This window comes from Pristiophorus japonicus, chromosome 7 (assembly GCF_044704955.1).
Source record: "Pristiophorus japonicus isolate sPriJap1 chromosome 7, sPriJap1.hap1, whole genome shotgun sequence".
NCBI lineage: Eukaryota > Metazoa > Chordata > Chondrichthyes > Pristiophoridae > Pristiophorus > Pristiophorus japonicus.
In genome coordinates, this window is record NC_091983.1 from 162,662,620 (window position 1) to 162,683,801 (window position 21,182).

Consider the following 21,182-nt stretch of genomic DNA (forward strand, 5'->3'; position numbering starts at 1 on the left):
TGCGAGAAGAAGCTTGCCGGGAACATAAAAACTGACTGCAAAAGCTTCTATAGATATGTGAAGAGAAAAAGATTAGTGAAGACCTTACGGAAGTACTAGGGGACCGAGGGTCTGGTGAGAAGGAGGAACTGAAGGATACCCTTATTAGGTGGGAAATTGTATTAGGGATTGATGGGATTGAAGGCCGATAAATCCCCGGGGCCTGATAGTCTGCATCCCAGAATACTTAAGGAAGCGACCCTAGAAATAGTGGATGCATTGGTGATCATTTTCCAACAGTCTATCGACTCTGGATTAGTTCTTATGGACTGGAGGATAGCTAATGTAACACCACTTTTTAAAAAGGGAAGGAGCGAGAAAGTGGGCAATTATAGACCGGTTAACCTGACAAATGTTGGAATCAATTATTAAGGATGAAATAGCAGCGCATTTGGAAAGCAGTGATAGGATCGGTCCAAGTCAGCATGGATTTATGAAGGGGAAATCATGCTTGACAAATCTTCTGGAATTTTTTGAGGATATAACTAGCAGAGTGGACAAGGAAGAACCAGTGGATGTGGTGTATTTGGACTTTCAAAAGGCTTTTGACAAGGTCCCACACAAGAGATTGGTTTGCAAAATCAAAACACATGGTATTGGGGGTAATGTATTGACGTGGATAGAGAACTGGTTGGCAGACAGGAAGCAGAGAGTCAGGATAAACGGGTCCTTTTCAGAATGGCAGGCAATGACTAGTGGAGTGCCACAGGGCTCAGTGCTGGGACCCCCAGCTCTTTACAATATACATAATGATTTGGATGAAGGAATTGAGTGTAATATCTTCAAGTTTGCAGATGACACTAAATTGGGTGGCGGTGTGAGCTGTGAGGGGGACGCTAGGAGGCTGCAGGGTGACTTGGACAGGTTATGTGAGTGGGAAAATGCATGGCAGATGCAGTATAATGTGGATAAATGTGAGGTTATCCACTTTGGGGGCAAAAACACGAAGACAGAATATTATCTGAATGGTGGCAGATTAGGAAATGGGGAGGTGCAATGAGACCTGGGTGTCATGGTTCATCAGTCATTGAAAGTTCGCATACAGCTACAGCAGGCGGTGAAGAAGGCAAATGGTATGTTCATAGCTAGGGGATTTGTGTATAGGAGCAGGGAGGTCTTACTGCAGTTGTACAGGACCTTGGTGAGGCCTCACCTGGAATATTGTGTTCAGCTTTGGTCTCCTAATCTGAGGAAGGACGTTCTTGCTATTGAGGGAGTGCAGCGAAGGTTCACCAGACTGATTCCAGGGATGGCTGGACTGACATATGAGGAGAGACTGGATCAACTGGGCCTTTTTCCATTGGAGTTTAGAAGGATGAGAGGGGATCTCATAGAAACATATAAGATTCTGATGGGACGGGACAGGTTAGATGCGGGTAGAATGTTCCCGATGTTGGGGAAATCCAGAACCAGGGGTCACAGTCTTAGGATAAGGGGTAAGCCCTTTAGGACTGAGATGAGGAGAAACTTCTTCACCCAGAGAGTTGTTAACCTGTGGAATTCCCTGCCGCAGAGAGTAGTTGATGCCAGTTCATTGGATATATTGAAGAGGGAGTTAGATATGACCCTTACGGCTAAAGGGATCAAGGGGTATGGAGAGAAAGCAGGAAAGGGGTACTGAAGGAATGATCAACTATGATCTTATTGAATGGTGGTGCAGGCTCGACGGGCCGAATGGCCTCCTCCTGCACCTATTTTCTATGTTTGTGATCTGAGAAGTTTGAAGGCCTTTATGTTTTGTGCCAGTGGTGCCTGGCTTCCTTTCTTGTGCTGCAAGATATGTGCAAAAGATAAAAGGCCCTCTCCTCTGCCTTTTTATGGAAGTTTCCCAAATCTACTTCTTTGGAACCAAGTATGTGACATTTCTTTGACATTGCTCCCAGGTTCGAGAGGCCAAAAATCAGTCAAATTCCTGCTCTTGATCACTTCTAGTGCTTCCTTTCCAGAAAATGCAAACTGAGCATTAGATGAGGGCAACATTGGGCTCAGCTGTGTTGCCTGACCCTTTCAAGCAGTCTGCTGACATGCACTCTCTCGACACATGCAAGAAGAAGAAGACACATGCAAGATACTATGGGGCTATACCCCAGCATAAGTTTGTTGCATGAGAGGAGAGGAAAAATTACTGTGGTGGGGGGGTGGGGGGGTTGTGGTGCGGGACGGCGGTGGGGGGGGGGGAGAAAGTGGTAGGGTGGGTAAGAAAGAAAAGGAAGATAAATTATTCACAGAAACAACATTTTCTATATGGAGTAAAGAGCCAAATTGAAGTCTACAATAAAGTATTGTACTGGGTTTGCAATGCTCTTATCGACCCAAATTATTCTAGCCATTCGAATCTGAGAAAAGTAATGAGCACTTCAGTATAATCTGGAGAATGTTGTGACCGAGTTTTCACAGGCAGAGTATGTAAAAATAAAACTTTTAAAAAGTGCTACAAGCAGTTACAAGAAAGTTGTATGAAACAGAAAATGGCATGTCTGGACAAAACAAGAAAGCAAAGGAAAATGCCATTTCATGTTTGTTCAAAAGTTAATAATTATACAATTAATTGTGCAAAATTCTGATGCCACTAGATGGCAGCAAAATATGTGGTATCAGTCTTTTTAGCAATTGCAAAGATGTGCTTAAAAATAAGTGGGAAGATTTTGTAATTGACTCCTTCCAAACTAATCAGCATAATTTTGTTTAATTATTTAGTGTATGAAATTCCTTCTGGGCAGCTATTAGGAGAATTTAATGGGCACTTTAATATTGTGTACTCTCTGTGCTGGTCGAATGATGATAAAACCCTCCTTTCTGCGTCATCTGATGGTACAGTAAGGTTAGTGCTACTTTCAGGATCATTTCTTCTAGATAGAGTGGAATAATCTTCATTGAAAACATACTGATTGCAACATTTATTTTTGTCTTTTCTTGCCAACTTTGTTTCTCCTGAAGGCATTGGTTCCACTCCTGATTACAATACCATTGATTTTGGACACCTCATCCATATATTTTCTATAGATCAATAAGGATTTAGGATTGCTGGAGTTTGTTGTTTAATGGAACTTGCTGAATGTGGCTAAGCCTACTTGTAGCTTGTCACCCAGAGTCCTGGACTCTTTTTTGTCGTATACCGAATTTTGTTTTGTACCCATAGCCCGAAACTGAGCTTGTTTCCGTAACTACAGATCCAAACCAACACAGAAAAAAACACTTTTCTGTGTGAGGAGTGAGCTTTGGATATAAAGCTTGTTTTAAACAAATACCTTAGTAAAGTTTGAATTGGCAAAACTTAGCACTTTTTTAATGTCTCCAGGATGTTGAAATGGCACGTGTTCTGAGATTCACTCATGACTTTCAAACTAGAAAATCAAGTTTGCAAAAGATTCACATTATTTCAGTTGGATTTGGAGAAATTAGTGCATGTATTAGAGACTGATTTAGAGGTTGCTTGCAACTCCACTTGCATAATTTTGACTTATGACCAATTCCAGGTAGGTGATGCCATTTCTCTACGTTACCAAAACACCTGCCTGAGGATTCACAGTTAGACCTTTTTTGGTGGCTAAGATTTTCGACAAAGTGGCCATATATTAATGCCAATTTGGCCAGTGCTGTGAGTGATCACAATAGACACAGTATAATCTAGTAATTGTGGCTGGGAATGTGAATGCCTAGATTTTGGGTGATCAGGCCTGGATGTCATGTGCCCGCCTCAGTCCTTGGATCAAATAGCCTGTTTTGGTTCACTGCTTGGGTCATACATAAAGTATGTGCACTTGGATGAGGTTCTGTTGGGCTACCACTGCCATTACTGTAACACGACACAGTGCCTTCAATTAGTTTCAAAGTCTCTGGGATAGGAAAGGAAAAATTGACCATGTTTCCTATTCCTGGTCATTTGCTAGCAGCTCCTGTTGGAAGAGTTGATGTCTGTTATATGTAGATGTTGGCACCTTGAGGAGAGTTGAGGTAAAAATTCTGAAAAAATGTTAGTTTTCTATTTAATAAATACAGTATGTATGAACAGTAATTTTTCCTCTCTACATTGTATTAGTGTTGTTGCTTGAGGTGTCTATATGCTCTATCACATCATTGCTAGAATAAGTTATCTAGAACAACTGATCTAACGGAGATCGGCTAGAACAATGCCTATAAAGTGTATTAGAGATTGTCATTTGAAATGTAGTGATCTTTTGAATGTAGACCAATAACAGTATTTGACATTGTTGGTGCAAGTTCAGTACTGCAAAGTGAGTTACAGTAAACATCTGCATGTATTGTTTTTTGAAATATTTGAACAGTCTTTGTGTATTGTAGAATTTGTAAAAAAAATTCCCAACTCCTTATTTTTGTTTTATTGTGTAAGCATTCTAAGTACTGGATGCTAATGAAATCTATTAGGTGAATAATTTTCAAAAAAGCTAAACAACCTTCAGTGTAATTAATAATGTGTTTACTGTTTTTAGGGTTTGGAATACAGAAACCTATCAGAGCCCAGCTGAAAAAATCCTTCCACACCCTTCATTTATATATACTGCAAAATATCACCCTTTTGTGCAGTACCTGGTAGTTACAGGAGGCTATGACGCTATCATCCGTGTATGGAATATAAATGTGAATGAAGTGAATGGTCAGTTACTCCAGGAACTCGATGGTCACAAGAGCTTCATTAACACACTTTGTTTTGATGCTGAAGGTCAGTTTAGTCATTCCTACCTTCTATTTGTATAAACAAGCAATAATTAACCATCTGAATTGTCATATAACTTTTTAATAGTAATCAGTGTGAGGCATGGGCCTTAGCATTATTCTGAAGGCTGTCTGTTTTATATCTAGTATATATTAAAAATAATGAATGGGTCTCAAAATTCCATTTCAAAATGTGTCAACATTTGGATGCAGTTACGCCTGTAGGTGGTGCTGTGATTAAGCCTTCTGTCTCTGCGTTGCCTTTGAACTAACGCCACACGATAAGCTCCCTAGCCCTGGATCTGATCCGAGCTTAAATTGATCTTGGTAGAACAGGACTAGTAAGTGCCTACACAAATGAGAAGCAGGCAAACCTATTGCAGCATTGAATTGTTTTGCCTCTGATGAATATATTACAAAGCCTGAATATTCGCAAAACGCAGAAGCAATGCAGAAGCATCACCTGTTGGGCCTTTCCCCTGGTGCCTCTATTTGCCCTGTTAGATGTCCTGTCTTTGCAAATTAGTTACGGATTAACACCCTTCTATTGCTCCATAATACCATGCTTGTGTTTTCAGCTGCTTCCCTGCAAAATGCTGCTGATTGCATGCACCATATTTGAATTGGCCCCCTGGCCATTTTCCGTCTTGGAACTTAGTGAGCTTAATATTTTCAATGACCCTTGTAACATTGGCAGCCTTAAAGTCTGTCTCTGGACCTGTTCCACTACTCTACCCCAAAATTCACTGAGCTTCCTAAGGGCTCAATTTTGGCCATGACTTGCTCCAATTTTTTTGGAGTAAGTTGGTTTTTCTGGCGTGTTAAAAAACGGCATTTTCCCCAATCAACTTGCTCCATAGTAACTCAGTTAGATACGATTTTTTTTAGTTCAGGTTTTTTTTTCAAAAGGGGGCATTCCCAGCCACTTACACCAGTTTTGGCCATTTAGGCAATTCTGGCCAGCTAAAAGTTACTCCAGATCCACTTAGGTCAGCGTATGTGGCCAGCTCTGAAAAACCCTGTGGGCAGTTAAGAAATCGGCACAGGTAAGTAAGTAAGGACCTGCATCCAAGCACAAAACATTGCAAATAAAAGTTGAAATAACTCAATAAAAATAAAGAACTCAGGTAAACAATGGAATAACAAATAAATAATAGTAGTAAATCCTATCTTGAATTGAACTCGACCGGGGAAGGCAGCGGGCCGGCCTGTACGGGAGGCCATTCGGCCTGGGAAAGGGGCGGCCGGCAAAGACGCATCGGGAGGCTGAAGGGAAGGGGGCGGGTGGAGAGGCTGGGCTGGGCAGAAATGCGGCAAAGTATCGGGAGGCTGAAGAGAAAGGTGTGGGGGGTGGAGGGAGAGGCTGGGCTAGGCTGGCTGGGCTCAGCAGAAACACAGCAAAGTATCGGGAGGCTGAAGAGAAAGGTGTGGGGGGGCGGAGGGGTGGTGGAGGGAGAGGCTGGGCTGGGCTGGCTGGGCTTAGCAGAAACGAGGCTGAAGAGGGGACGACTCAATTCTCTGATACAAAACAGAAGATTCGCTGGATCTGATAAACAATAAGCTGCAATGTTGCTTTTTGATTCTGTCTGGGGGAGGCGGTGGGGGTGGGCAGCGATTGTTGTTGCGCTTATTGATTTTCCTAACTTTTCCACGAACGGCAGCCCGATTCTACCGTGCATGCACGGTCAGTTGAAACTGCAGCTCTCTCACTCACCCACTGAGCTGATTCTGCGCATGCGCGATTATGGCAATCCCGATCCTCCTGTGCCTGTCCAGCGTCCCGGCACTGTTTCCAGTGCAGGACGCTGGCTCCGCCCACAGACCCAGTTGCCACGTCACGCCAACAGCTAGAAGACCCAGGACAATGGCCAAAATCGGCTTGAAGATTTTTGCCGCACTTCCACGTGTGGAAAACTGACGCACCTCTGGTAAGTATGCCAGAAATCTCTGGTGGCCAAAATTGAGCCCTAAGAGCCTGCAAAATAGTCAGTCCTTGCTGTCCATCCCCCAAATCATTCAGTACTTCTGTCGTGATAAATGCTGTACTGAAGCTGTAACTATGGAGGACCAACATGCCTAGCACCTTCCCCTCCCCCCCCCCCCCCCCCCCCCCCCCCAAAACCAAGAGAGTCTCTAGAATCTCCTCCCACCACACTGAGAAATTCCTGGAGACAGATGTTTTTTCCCCTTACTCCCTCCTGCTGAGAATTGTAGGAGCTTTCCAATCACTCCTCCATTCCTTGGTGCGAGTTACTTTAGGCCCTCCCAGCACCTGGGAACAAATGTTCCTGAGCATAAAACCACAACAGTACAACACAGAAGGAGACCATTTGCCCATCGAGTCTGCCGACTCTTTCAAAGCGCAATCCATTTAGTCCCACTCGTTGCTCTTTCTTTATATCCCTGCAATGCTTTCTCCTTCAAGTATTTATCCAATTCCCCTTTGAAGGCTACTATTGAATCTGTATCCACCTATCAGGCAGTGCATTCCAAATTCTAACCACTTGTTGCGTAACAAAGTTTTTCCTCATGTCACCTCTGGTTCTTTTGCCAATCCCCTTACATTATGCCCTCTGGAAACAATTTCTGTTTATGTACTCTATCTAAACCCTTCATGATTTTAAACACCTCTATCAAATCTCCTCTTAGTATCTCTGCAATAAGCAGAACTACCCCAGCTTCTACAGTCTATCTACATAAACATAATCCCTCATCCCTGGAACCGTTCTAGTAAATTTCTTCTGTACCCTCTCCAAAGCCTTCACATCCTTCCGAAAGTGTGGTGCCCAGCTGGGGCCGAACTAGTGTATTATATAGGTTTAATATAACTTCCTGGCTTTTGTACTCTGTGCCTCTATTTATAAAGCCCAGGATCCCATTTGCATTATTAACTACTTTGTTAACCTGTCCTGCCACTTTTAAAGATTTGTACACACCCCCCCCCCCCCCCCAAGTTTCTCTCTTCTTGCATCCACTTTAAAATTGTACTATTGAGCATGTTTTGTCACTCCTCATTCACCCTACCAAAATGTATCACCACACACTTTTCTGCATTGAATTTTTTCTGCCATGCGCCCGCTCATTCCACCAGCCTATCTCTTTCCTCTTGAAGTCTATTACAGGTACTATCTTCCTCATTGGTCACTACACTTCCAAGTTTTGTGTCATCTGCAAATTTCAAAATTGTGCCCTATACCCCCCAAGTTCAAGTCATTAATGTATATCAAAAACAGTAGTGTTCCTAGTACTGAACTCTAGGGAGAGCCACTGAATACCTCCCTCCACTTTGAAAAACGGCCATTCACCACAACTGTTTTCTATCCCTTAGCCAATTTTGTATCCATGCTGCCACTGCCACTTTTATCCCATGGGCTTCAATTTTACTAATAAGCCTAATATGTTCTTTATTAAACGCCTTTTGAAAGTCTATATACACAACATCAACTACACTGCCATCATCCACCCTCTCTGTTACCTCATCAAAAAACTCAATCAAGTTAATCAAACACTATATGCCCTTAACAACTCCATGCTGGCTCTCCTTTTAGTCCATGCTTGGCCAAGTGGCTGTTAATTTTCTCCTGGATTATTGTTTCTAAAAGCTTTCCCACCGTCGACGTTAAACTGACTGGCCTGTAATTGTCAGGTTTATCCTTCTCCCCTTTTATGAACAAGGGTGTAACATTTGCAATCCTCCAGTCCTTTGCCACACCCCTGTATCTAAGGAGGTCTGGAAGATTGAGGGTAGCACATCTGCAATTCTACCCTTACTTCCTTCAGCAACCTGGGGTGCATTCCATCCAGACCAGGTGACTTACCCACTTTAAGTACTGCCAGTCTTTCTAGTACTGTCTCTATCTATTTTTATCTCATCCGGTATCCCTGCAACATCAGACCACCCCTTCCCTAAGTGGGTTCTATGGGGACACCAGAACTCCTTGCTGTGTGTTTTTGGGTGAATCAGAAAACTCGCTGAGTATGTTTGCGGTCACACTAGCATCTCTCCTGCTAAGAATGTTCTAGAAGACACCCCACCCGCAAAGAGTGTTAGTGTTGGGCATCAGCCTCTGGTGTTTGTTTGTAAGACACCAAATAACACACCCCTCCCGGTTAAGAGAGTTCTGGAGGCAACTAGTGCCCCCTCCTTGTTAAATGTGTCTCTGGAGATACCAAACCCCCCTCCCCCCCCCCCCCCCCCCCCCACACACCCCTGCTGAGAGTCTGTGATAACACCATACTTCGCACTGAATGGCACCAAACCATTACCCCCCCTACCACTTGGACGGCGTTGCAGCCAAGCCGCTGAGGTTAATTATTGGACAGCCATTGCAATGCAACCACACCCTCATTGAGTTTACCAGGCCCTATTGCATACCTAGTCATCCTCCTCTCCCTCATTGAGATATTTTGCCAGGCACCCCTTCCCTTTTCCTTCTCTCACTGAGAGAATTTGCTGTTCTTGAGGTAGTTTCACTGCCTTTGCACCCCTCACTAACACCCATCCTCCTTTTCCCTCTCCCCTGTTTCCCTTTCCTCTGCTTTCTTTCCTTTCCATCCCTTACTTTTGTAGTTTGCACTAATCCCCCTGCCATGGTGCTTTTCAACCTGAATATTGCACTTAATCTTGACTCTACATGGACAATCGACTAATTATTTTAAAAAATGAAACCTTGACGAATAGTGCCTGTTTACTTTTTCAATACAGTTGGAACACTTGAGGGAGCTGCTGTCCTGTTAGAGAACAGAAAAATATTTTGTTTGTTTTTAATACTCCTTACTAATACTTATCACCCCACCACAACAGAAATGAGGGTTCCACTGGTGAAGAATGAAGACATTTAAGCAGCACTTCTTTGCCTTTATTTAACATCCTGCCTTGCCTGTGAAGATTGCTTACTTTTCTTCCCCACTTCGTAGACCCATTAAACAGCAGAAACCAGACTTGAGACAATACTGTGAACGGAAATACAGATTTTCCACAATGGCTTTAAAAGTTATCTTCAGACAATTGATGAAATTGCAACATTTCTAGACACTAAAACCACATTCAATACAGGCTGTCAACGTGGTTGATAAATTACTGTTAAAAAAGTGACCAAAGTTTCAGAAGCCACGTAACAGCTAAAGTCTGTTGGAAACATAGCCTATCTGTAAAGCGCAGCTAAGAAAAAACAAAATTTGTATTTTTTTTTTAAAAAGTAAGCAAGAAATAGTGCTGGACAGCAATGTACCAGGTACATCATTAAGATGGTCCGAAGAGCTGTTTTTTCTCAATATTCCACCATTGATGCTACTTCTGACTCCACTAATTCTGGTGAGTGTTACACTATTTTATGAAACACTATTTTATTTTATTTTATATGTTCAGGTTTTTGTTATTATTTTACAGTGTCTAAAATGGGCTCTGTGTGCATGTTCATCAAAGCTTATGTAAATATTCTTCCTTCTGAAATGATTTGCTTTTTCATTATTTCAACAATCCTATAGTACATTCACAATCCTTATTTATGCATACTCCATCAATTAAATGAAACGTTGTCATTGTATCTTCATAGGTGAATCTTCAACATTGACACAACAGGAGGCCATAGTGCTCTTTGTTGTAGTATTGGTGGAGGAGGTTGTAGCTCATCACATCCAGTTATGGCTGAAGAAGGAACTGAAAGTCAAGAAAACAGATCTTCAAGTTTATGTTTAGGAGACAGGGGATCATCTCTTGTGTGCTGATGTCCTCCATAGGTCCAACACAGAAAGGAAGGGCCCATTGGATGAAAGTTCATAGCTGTCCTTTTCATTATTACCATCCCAGTCATGGTGCTCACAGCCACTAGAACTCAGCCCTGCATGTTGGAAACTAGATAAACTTGTGGAAGCTATGCAATATGGAATCGAACCCATGCATTGGGAGTTGAGTCTATTGCACAATTCTTTGCAGTATCGTAGGGCTTATTGCAGAAGATCAACAAGTCCTGTGGACTCATCATCCTTGTGCTTCCTGACTTAGATTAGCTCCCGGTCTGGCAATGCCTCAGTCTTAAAATTCTCATCCTTGTTTGCAAATCCCTCCATGGCCTCTCCTCTCCCTAGCTCTGAAACTTTCTCCATCCCTACAACCCTCAGATCTCTGTGCTCTTCCAATTCTGACCACTTGTATGTCCCTGATTTTAATTGCTCGACACTTGGAGGCCATGCCTTCATTGCCTAGGCCCTAAGCTCTGGAATTCTCTCCCTAAACCTCTCTGCTCCTATCTCTCGGTCCTCCTTTAAGACACTCCTTAAAACCTACATGGCTCTCATCAGCAAATCATACCTTGGTCTGTTCCCCTACTCCTCCGGCACTTTCTCCTCCTCTGAGCATCTCACCCTATTCCACCCCTCCCACCGCTCATTCAAAATTCTCGTTCTCTACTGCCCACCCAAGTACCATAAAAAATGTTATTACCGATATTTTTTAACTACTTTCCTCCTTAGCCTCTGCACCGAACGACTTCTCATCCTTGGTGATTTCAACCTCCATCTAAATTCATCATGCTCTCTCTCCTCTGAGTACACTAGCCTCCTATCCTCCCTTAATCCCTTCCTTCATGTAAACTCCCCAACCCATATTCACGGCCACCCCCTCGACCTTGCCATCTCTCGTGGCCTCGCTGCACCCATCGTGTCAATTTCAGATAAGGCCATCTCTGACCGCTTCCTTGTATCGCGCTCCACCTCCCCACCCCCCCCCCCCCCACCTTTCACCACCAGCCCCCCCCCCCCCCCCCGCCCCAAACCCTACCTCCTGTGTGCTCCCCTGCAAAAAAAACTCTCTTGACTCGCTGACAACTGCACTTATGAACTCCCAACTGTCCAGCCTTTGGCCCTCCATTCAACATGACATTTCTGCAGCCAACGATCTGCTTAATCACACCCTCACCACCACCTTTGATGCCCTCGTCCCTGTTAAAACAATTACTCTCTCTCACTCTGGCCATTCCCCCTGGTAGAGCCCTGAACTTCGCTCCCTTAAGTCCAAGGGACACAGACTTCAAGGAGATGCGAACAACTTGTTTAGCCACTCACCACCAGATTCACCTGCTCTCATCTGACAAAACCGCTCATTATTCCGGAATAATTCTGGAATGTAACGATAAACCCCGGCTTCTATTCTGCACTGCAAACTGCCTTTTTAAACCCCTCTCCCCAGTCTCCATCCTCACCTCCGACAATAAGTGTGAGGAGCTCATGGACTGCTTTGTCTCTAAGATTGAGACCATCCGTTTGGCCACCTCTGTCTCTTCCCTTCCTTCCCCTAGCTCACCTGGCCAAACTTCCTCTCAGGATCACTCCAGCCCTAACCCTGACCTCACATCTTTCTCCAGTTTCTCTCCGATCTCCCCTCAAGTCCTTTCTGAGCTCATCCTGTCTATGACACCCACTTTCTGCTCCCTTGACCCTATTCCCACCAAACTGCTGACCACCCAACTTCCTTTTCTGGCTCCCATGTTAGCTGACATTGTTAACGGTTCTCTCTGCTCCGGTAGTGTCCCCATCTTCCTTAAATTTGCTGTCATCACCCCTCTCCTCAAAAAACTAACCCTTGACCCCTCCATCCTTGCAAACTACCGCCCCATCTCTAACCTCCCTTTACTCTCAAGTCCTTGAACGTGTTGTCGCCTCCCAAATCTGAGCCCATCTTTCCCGCAATTCCATGTTTGAATCCCTCCAATCTGGATTCTGCGCCTGCCACAGTACCAAAACGGCTCTCATCAAAGTCGCAATTGACATCCTTTGTGACTGTGACAAAGGCAAACTATCCTCGTACTTCTTGACATGTCTGCAGCCTTTGACACAGTTGACCACACTATCCTTCTCCAATGCCTTTCCACTGTCGTCCAGCTGGGTGGGACTGCACTTGCCTGGTTCCATTCTTACCTATCTAACCGTAGTCAGAGAATCACCTGCAACAGCTTCTCTTCCTGCCCCCGCATCATTACCTCTGGTGTCCCCCAAGGATCCCCTCCTATTTCTCATCTACCTGTTGCCCCTTGGAGACATCAACCGAAACCACAGCATCAGTTTCCACATGTACGCTGATGACACCCAGCTCTACCTCAATACCACTTCTCTCGACCTCTCCACGATCTCTAAATTGTCAGACTGCTTGTCCGACATTCAGTTCTGGATGTGCAGACATTTTCTCCAATTGAATAATGCGAAGACTGAAGCCATTGTTTTCGGTCCCCGCCACAAACTCTGTTCCCTCTTCCCAACTTCTGTCTCAGGTTGAACCAGGCTGTTCGCAACCTTGGTGTCACATTTAACCCTGAAATGAGCTTTCGACCACACATCTACAGCATAACTAAGACTGCCTGTTTCCACCTCCGTAACATCGCCCGTCTCTGCCCTTGCCTCAGCTCAAACCCTCATCCATGCCTTTGTTACCTCTAGACTTGACTATTCCAATGCACTCCTGGCTGGCCTCCCACATTCTATGTTATGTAAACTAGAGGTGATCCAAAACTTGGCTAACCGTGTCCTAACTTGCGCCAAGTCCCGCTCACCCATCACCCCAGTGCTCGATGACCTACAATGGCTTCCGGTTAAGCAATGCCTTGATTTCAAAATTCCCATCCTTATTTTTAAATCCCTCCATGACCTCGCCCCTCCCTACCTCTGTAGTCTCCTCCAGTCCCACAAACCCCCGAGATGTCTGCGCTCCTCTAATTCTGCCCTCTTGAGCATGCCTGATTATAATCGGCCAACCATTGGTGGCCTTGCCTTCTGTTGTCTAGGCTCCAAACCTCTCTGCCTCCCAACTCTCTTTCCTCCTTTAAGACGCTCCTTAAAACCTACCTCTTTGACGCTGCACTAATTTCTACTTATGCGGCTCGGTGCCAACTTGTTTTATCTCATAATACTCCTGTGCAGTACCTTGAGACGTTTCACTACGTTAAAGGTGATGTAGAAATACAAGTTGTTGTTGTACATCTTTGACCAAGTTCTTGTCTGAATATCTCCTTTTGTGGTTCAGTGTCAAATTTCTGTTTTGCTCCTATAAAGCACCTTGGATTGTTTTACTGCGTTAAGGGCACTATCTAAATGCAAGTTGTTTGTATATAATAATGCTGTTGCACTTTAGAAATATTAATCGTTGTAAGGATTGTTATTAATGTTTTAAAGTTAAAAGTTATGTTGTGTTTTTAATCAGATTACAATAAAGTTTTTTGTTACTTATTATAAAACTTTTTCATGTTCTTCAAAATAAAAGGCTTGTATCCATCCATTACTCTGTCTTTTACATTTCACATTTTACATAGAAGTAGCTCCAACTTAGCCGTGCAACCTGGCATGTAAGTTGGTGAGTCTTGAATCTTATTCTATACTCTAGCTCCCTTTTTCATTCATATATTAATGTAGCACACAATTGGACATGTATCACTTTACAAATAATTTATTCAAATTTTGCACGTGGAAGACACTGTGGTCGTAGTAGATGACTGTTATGAGTCTAAAGTTGATTCGTTATGCTCTAATATTTGACTAAATTGGCAGTTATTGCCACTATGTGAAAAACAATTTCTGCCCAGGTAAATGTAGGGCTGGAAGATATGGGCTGGCACTTCAGTTTAATCTAATTTTATGCCCAGTAGAAATTAGTTATAGAGAAATTACAGGGACAAGGAGAATAACCCTGTTAGCAAAGCAATTCTGTACATTTAGTTCGGTATGTTTTTGTGATTGAAACCATTATATGGATAGTCAGTGATCCAAAGTGGTGGTTTAGCAAAAGATGGACTAAGTAATACCGAGAAATAGTTTAACTCAGACTGCTTTAAAGAATGCGTAGGCTAGTTAGCGCCTGGTGTGAGCTAGCTTATCCCTTGGGTAAACCACAACTCACAAATTACTTTATACGGTTTTATACCATGTTTGTGTCGTTTGAGGAAATATTACGTGTTTTTTTAAGAAGGGAAACATTTAAGGTAGTGACAAAGCATGCGAGTTCAAGAAACACAAAGTAATAAGATGTAAATGGTACAAAAATTACTGCACCACAGCTTGAAAGCTACAACAGGAAGTAGGCCTAAAAGCCAATCCTGACTGATCATTTTACTTTGGTTTACTGAGAAAGGGAAGGGTGGTGTGGTTAGGCATATAGCAATGCAAGTCTGTACTGTGGGGTCAAACAGGATGCCACAATTTCACATGGTCTAATTCATTCTGTGCAAGTGGCTGAGGAGCTGAATCGAGTTAGTGGCAAGGGAACTGAGTTAATGGGGACAGAAAATTATGGCTTTGGTCTTCCCAATGTTTGGTTGCTTGCTTTGCTTAAAGTCATCTGTCTTGACATGGATGAACTTGAACAATTGTTGATGCTGAGATTCAAACTATTCATTTGTGACTGGGAGTGTAGTGCCTGGGTGCCAGAATTGGTGGGTGACCCTGATACTGGTACCGTCGATACTACTGTCCTTTTTTTTTAAATACGCAAAATCTGAAAATGTGAATAAAATGAGTTTGATTAAAAATTCTGTGTTTTGTATTTTCTAACATTTTATCATCACTGTTGCACAGTAGAAGTCAATAACTACATTTAATCGAGCAATATTAAAAAAATGATTATTTCGGGTAATTTTTGAAACCAATTAAGAGTTTTTTGTTTGTTGCACAGGGCTACGCATGTTCTCGGGAGACAGTTCAGGACTGATCATTATTTGGAGCACTTTTGTAAATGAAGGTTTACAGGAAAATCCAGTTCAACAGTGGAGTATTGACCAGGTACAGTAGCAGGGAATTCAACTGCTCTGCAGTTCACACCTTGAAAGGGTTTTAGTGTCTGAATTATAATAAACTGAAGTTTGACAGTACTTTGCAATACAAAAGCAATAATCAATTTGTTGCTGGGTGGTGACTAATTGTACATCTTATGATCTGTACAGTATAAATCTAATGGAAATAACTCCATGGCAAGCCAAGTAATTCCCTTTATCTGATCATTGGTATTAAGTAACCACCAGTGATCCTGATGGACAATGTGTCCTTTTTTTTAATAATATAAATCATCTGTAACAGCTGTTTCACATTATGTGACAACAGAGTGTTGACCTGATGAATTGACAACTTCCTGAGAAATAGGTCTATTCTAAGGAAGTTATCAGATGTTTCAAAATCTTTGAAAGTTATAATCAGCAATAGTCACAAAGGGTTAATTATTTGGTTAACAACATGTGTTTACAATCTTGCTAAGTTTTTTGCATCTTTGGACAGCTTGCGTTTCCACCAAAACCAACTCATATGCAGCAGCATTTTTTTTCCTAATGGAATGTACAGAGAATTATCAGTAAGTCAGCAGATGTTCCCATTTCCTTTTGTATGTCCCCTCCTGCATCCTCTGATTCTAGCTTTCTATGCAACCCCACGCCCTCTCCACCGCTTGTACCTTCACTGATAGAGCCTTCAGCTGCCTCTGCCCACTCTTTGGAACTTCCTCCACCTCTTTACCTCCCTCCCACTTTTTAGAAGTATTCTCCAAACCCATCTCTTGTACCAAAATTTTCAGTTATCCATTCTCGCATTCACAAAGGATCGTCATCCACTTCTTTTCTCCTCTGAAGCACTTTGGGACATTTTTCTGTACTAAAGGTGCAACATAAAACCCAATTGTTGTTATTAGAATGTTGTTAGCAATCTTATATTATACAGTGTCAACACACAGGTGAGATGAGCTGATTGGAAAACTGTTATAAATTTTGATTTGATTGTACTTTTCCTAAATGTAAATGCATTTTAAAAATATTAAGTTTGGGCAATTACCGTACATTAAAAACAATATTCAAAATTCTTTGCAGAACATAATACAAAATGATGTAAAAGGTGTTCCTATAAATCACCTGGAAGTTCACCCAAATGGCAGACGTCTATTAATCCATGCCAGAGACAGCACTCTGAGAGTGATGGACCTAAGAGTGTAAGTTATTAAACCCTTAAAAAAAAACAATCCCAACCTGATACTACATGCCTGCTGCCAGTTTTATGGAGGCAGGCAGCGAGGAGTACGAGTGTCCCAGCTTGGAAAGGCAGGGCACTTAATTACCATATTTTAATCAGACTTCCACAGGCCAATTGGGAGCCTGATTTTAAACTTAACAGTTGGCACGTGGAGATCTCAGGGCTCAGGAAATCCGGCAGCAAAATCTGGCAGCTGCCGCCTCCGGAAGGTAAGTGCCTTTTTTTGCATTCCTTGAAGGAGCCTGGCCCCTCAAGGAAGCGTTCAGTCTTTTGCCGATCGTGGTCTCTCTTCCCTCCTGCCCCACGCCGATCAAGGCCAATCCCACTTCCCTGCCTCCCGTAAGCTCCAAACTGCAGCTCCCAATTGTTGGGAACTGACCTCTAGGGTTCCTCAATTGTGACCCCTTGCTCCTGGTTTTAAAATAAGATAATGAAGTCCTGCTGTTAGATTCTGCAGGACTTCCTTGTCCCTGACCTTGCCGGGTTCTGTGGCTGCTTGAAGAACATAAGAACATAAGACTTAGGAGCAGGAGTAGGTCATACATCCCCTCGAGCCTGCTCCACTATTCAATAAGATCATGTTGATCTTCGACCTCAACTCTGCCCGATTCCCATATCCCTTGATTCCCCTAGAGTCCAAAATGTTATCTATCTTGGCTTTGAATATACACAACGACTTGGCTTCCACAGCCCTTTGGGTTGGGAATTCTAAAGATTCACAATGAGTGAACAAATTCCCCCTCATCTCACAATTAAATAGCGGACCCCTTATCCTGATACTATGGCCCCTATTTCTAGACTCTCCAGCCAGGGGAAACAAACTCTCAGCATCGACCTTGTCAATCCCCCTCATTGTATGTTTCAAGGAAATCACCTCTCATTCTTCTGAACTCCAGAGAGTATAGGCCCATTCTACACAATCTCTCATCATAAGACAACCCTCTCATCCCAGGAATCAATCTAGTGAACCTTCGTTGCAATGCCTCTGAGGCTAGGATATCCCTCCTCAGATAAGGAAACCAAAACTGTACAGAACTCCCAGGTGTGATCTCATCAAAGCTCTGTACAATTGTAGCAAGACTTCCTTACTCTTATATTCCAACCCCCTTGCAATAAAGGACAACATGTAATTTGCCTTCCTCATTGCTTGTTGTACCTGCATGCTAACTCTGATTTTCCTGTACGAGGACACCTAAATCTCTCTGAACGGCAACATTTAATAGTTTCTCACAATTTAAAAAATATTCTGTTTTACTATTCTGCCTATCAAAGTGAATAACCTCACATTTCCACACATTATACTCCATCTGCCTTCTTATTGCCCACTCATTTAACCTGTCTATATCCTTTTGCAGGCTCTTTGTGTCCTTTCCCACCTAGCTTTGGATACATTACACTTGGTCCCTTCATATAACAACAACAACCGCTTGTATTTATATAGCGGCTTTAACATAGTGAAACAGCCCAAGGCACTTCACAGCAGTATTATGAGATAAAATTATTTGTCACTGAGCCATATAAGTAGAAATTAGCACAGGTAGGTTTTAAGGAGCATCTTGAAGGAGGATAGAGAGGCGGAGAGGTTTAGGCAGGGACCTCCAGAGCTTGGAGCCTAGGCAACAGAAGGCATGGCCACCAATGGTTGAGCGATTATAATCAGGGATGTTCAAGAGGGCAGAATTAGAAGAGGAGATTAGAGATAGGGAGGAGTGAGGCCATGGAGTGATTTCAAAATAAGGATGGGAATTTTGAAATCAAGGCATTGCTTAACCGGAAGCCAGTGTAGGTCAGCGAGCACTAGGGTGATGGGTGAGCGGGACTTGGTGCAAGTTAGGACACGGTTAGCCAAGTTTTGGATCACCTCTAGTTTACATAAGGTCGAAAGTAGGAGGCCAGCCAGGAGTGCATTGGAATAGTCAAGTCTAGAGGTAACAACGGCACGGATGAGGGCTTCAGCAGTGAATGAGCTGAGGCAACGGCGGGGACGGGCGATGTTACGGAGGTGGAAATAGGCGGTCTTAGTTATGCTGCGGATATGTGGCCGGAAGCTCATTTCAGGGTCAAATATGATACCAAGGTTGCGAACAACCTGGTTCAGCCCCAGGCAGATGTTGGGGAGAGGGATGGTGTCAGTGTCGAGGGAATAGAGTTTGTGGCAGGGACCGAAAACCATGGCTTTGATCTTCCCAATATTCAATTGGAGAAAATTTCTGCTCATCCAGAATTGGATGTCAGACAAGTAGTCGGACTATTTGGAGACCGTGGAGGGGGTTGAGAGAAATGGTATTGAGGTAGAGCTGGGTGTACTGACATGTGGAGACTGACACTGTGTTTTCAGATGACGTCGCCAAGGGACAACATGTAGATGAGAAATAGGAGAGGACCAAGGATAGATCCTTAGGGGATACCAGATATGGGGGTGGGAAGAGAAACCGTTGCAGGTGATTCTCTGGCTCTGGTTAGATAGGTAAGAATGGAACCAGGCATGCAGTCCTACCCAGCTAGACAACGGTGGAGAGACATTGGAGAATGATAAGAGTAGTCAACCAAGTCAAAGATTGCAGACAAGTCAAGAAGGACAAGGAGGGATTGTTTGTCTTGTCACTAATATAAGTCATTAATATAGATTGTAAATAGCTGAGGCCCAAGCACTGATCCTTGTGGCACCCCACAAGTAACAGCCTGCCAACCTGAAAATGACATATTTATCCCTGCTCTCTGTTTTCTGTCCATTAACCAATCCTCGATCCATGCTAATATATTACCTCCACGTCATGAGCCTTTATCTTGTGTAACAACCTTTTATGTGGCACCTTATCAAATGTCTTTTGGAACTCCAAATATACTACATCCACTGGTTCCCCTTTATCTGCCCTGCTAGTTATATCCTCAAAAATCTTTTAATAAATTTGTCAAACATGATTTCCCTTTCATAAAACCATGTTGACTCTGCCTAATCATATTATGATTTTCTCAGTGCCCTGTTACCACTTCCTTAATAATGGAGACCAGCATTTTCCCGACAACTGATGTCAGGCTACCTGGCCTGGAGTTCCCTATTTTCTCTCTTCCTCCCCCCCCCCCCCCTCCCTTTTTTTTTTGTATAGCGGGGTTACATTTGCTCCCTTTCAATCCGCTGGGACCATTCTAGAATCTAGGGAATTTTGGAATACATCCATAAGAACATAAGAATTAGGAACAGGAGTAGGCCATCTAGCCCCTCGAGCCTGCTCCGCCATTCAACAAGATCATGGCTGATCTTGCCGTGGACTCGGCTCCACTTACCTGCCCGCTCCCCATAACCCTTAATTCCCTTATTGGTTAAAAATCTATCTTTATCTGTGATTTGAATACATTCAATGAGCTAGCCACAACTGCTTCCTTGGGCAGAGAATTCCACAGATTCACAACCCTCTGGGAGAAGAAATTCCTTCTCAACTCAGTTTTAAATTGGCTCCCCCGTATTTTGAGGCTGTGCCCCACTTATCTCTGCAGCGACCTCCTTTAAAATCCTGGGATGTAGGAGATCAGGTCCAGGCGATTTGTTGGCTTTTAGTCCCATTAGTTTCTCAAGTGCTTTTTCTCCACTGATATTAATTACTTTAAGTTCCTCACTCTCCTCAACCCTTGGTTCCCCACTATTTTTGGTATGCATTTTGTGTCTTCTGCTGTGAAAACAGATACCATTGTGGCTTTCTAAAAAAAAAATCTTATCACATCTATTAGGCATAACCTATTTTTTCAGAAACCGTGATGTTGGCCCCTTCCCTTTCACAGTGATGATAAAGAGCATCTCTTATAATCCCTTCTAGCATCTTCCCAATAATGAATGTTATGCTGATAGGCTTGTAGTTCCTTGGCTCTGATTTAAAATTTTGAAAATAGGAACTACATGATCTAGCTTTCAGTCTAAGGGAACTATCCCTGACTATTGAACTATTGAAGATACGGGCAACAGGCTCACAGAGCACCTGTCAAATCTTTTTAATCACCCTTGAGTGGGAACCTGTTCCTACTTATGAACTAGTCACTAATGTCAATATTTGAACAACTATGTGGTGATCTTGCCAATATTTGACCTTCGGGTGACATTTGGCATCATTTGAACACTTTCCTACAGCAGCACACTTGAGGCAAGAACTTATAGATGGATGAGGAACAGTCTGAGTGTAATGGTGGTCAAAAAATTTAGTGAATGGAAATAGCTTATTACTGGAAGGTATCATCCTTATATTTTTATTACCCTATTTATTTTCTAGACTGGCTGCGAAGAAGTATACTGGGGCTACAAATTACCGTGAACAGATGTACAGTACATTCACACCATGTGGGACGTTCCTTTTTTCAGGCAGTGAAGATGGAATTTGTTATGTTTGGAATACAGAGACGGGTATGTTTCAACTGCTCCTACAGTCATTTTATTTTGGGATCGATTACATTTGTCCATTAGAGATATTGCCCTGGAGTTTGATGTGGTA

At 43.0% G+C, this 21,182-nt stretch overlaps 1 protein-coding gene across 3 annotated transcripts in view; it reads left to right on the top strand.

Moving 5' to 3' along the window:
- ahi1 (Abelson helper integration site 1) overlaps positions 1–21,182 on the top strand; it is a 378,816-nt gene that overhangs the window by 100,670 nt on the left and 256,964 nt on the right. For all 3 annotated transcript variants that reach the window (XM_070885487.1, XM_070885489.1, XM_070885490.1), the window contains 5 exons: positions 2,737–2,860; positions 4,491–4,720; positions 15,368–15,474; positions 16,545–16,663; positions 20,964–21,094. In XM_070885487.1, the coding sequence (XP_070741588.1) occupies positions 2,737–2,860; positions 4,491–4,720; positions 15,368–15,474; positions 16,545–16,663; positions 20,964–21,094 (711 nt within the window). The remainder of the gene's footprint in view (positions 1–2,736; positions 2,861–4,490; positions 4,721–15,367; positions 15,475–16,544; positions 16,664–20,963; positions 21,095–21,182) is intronic.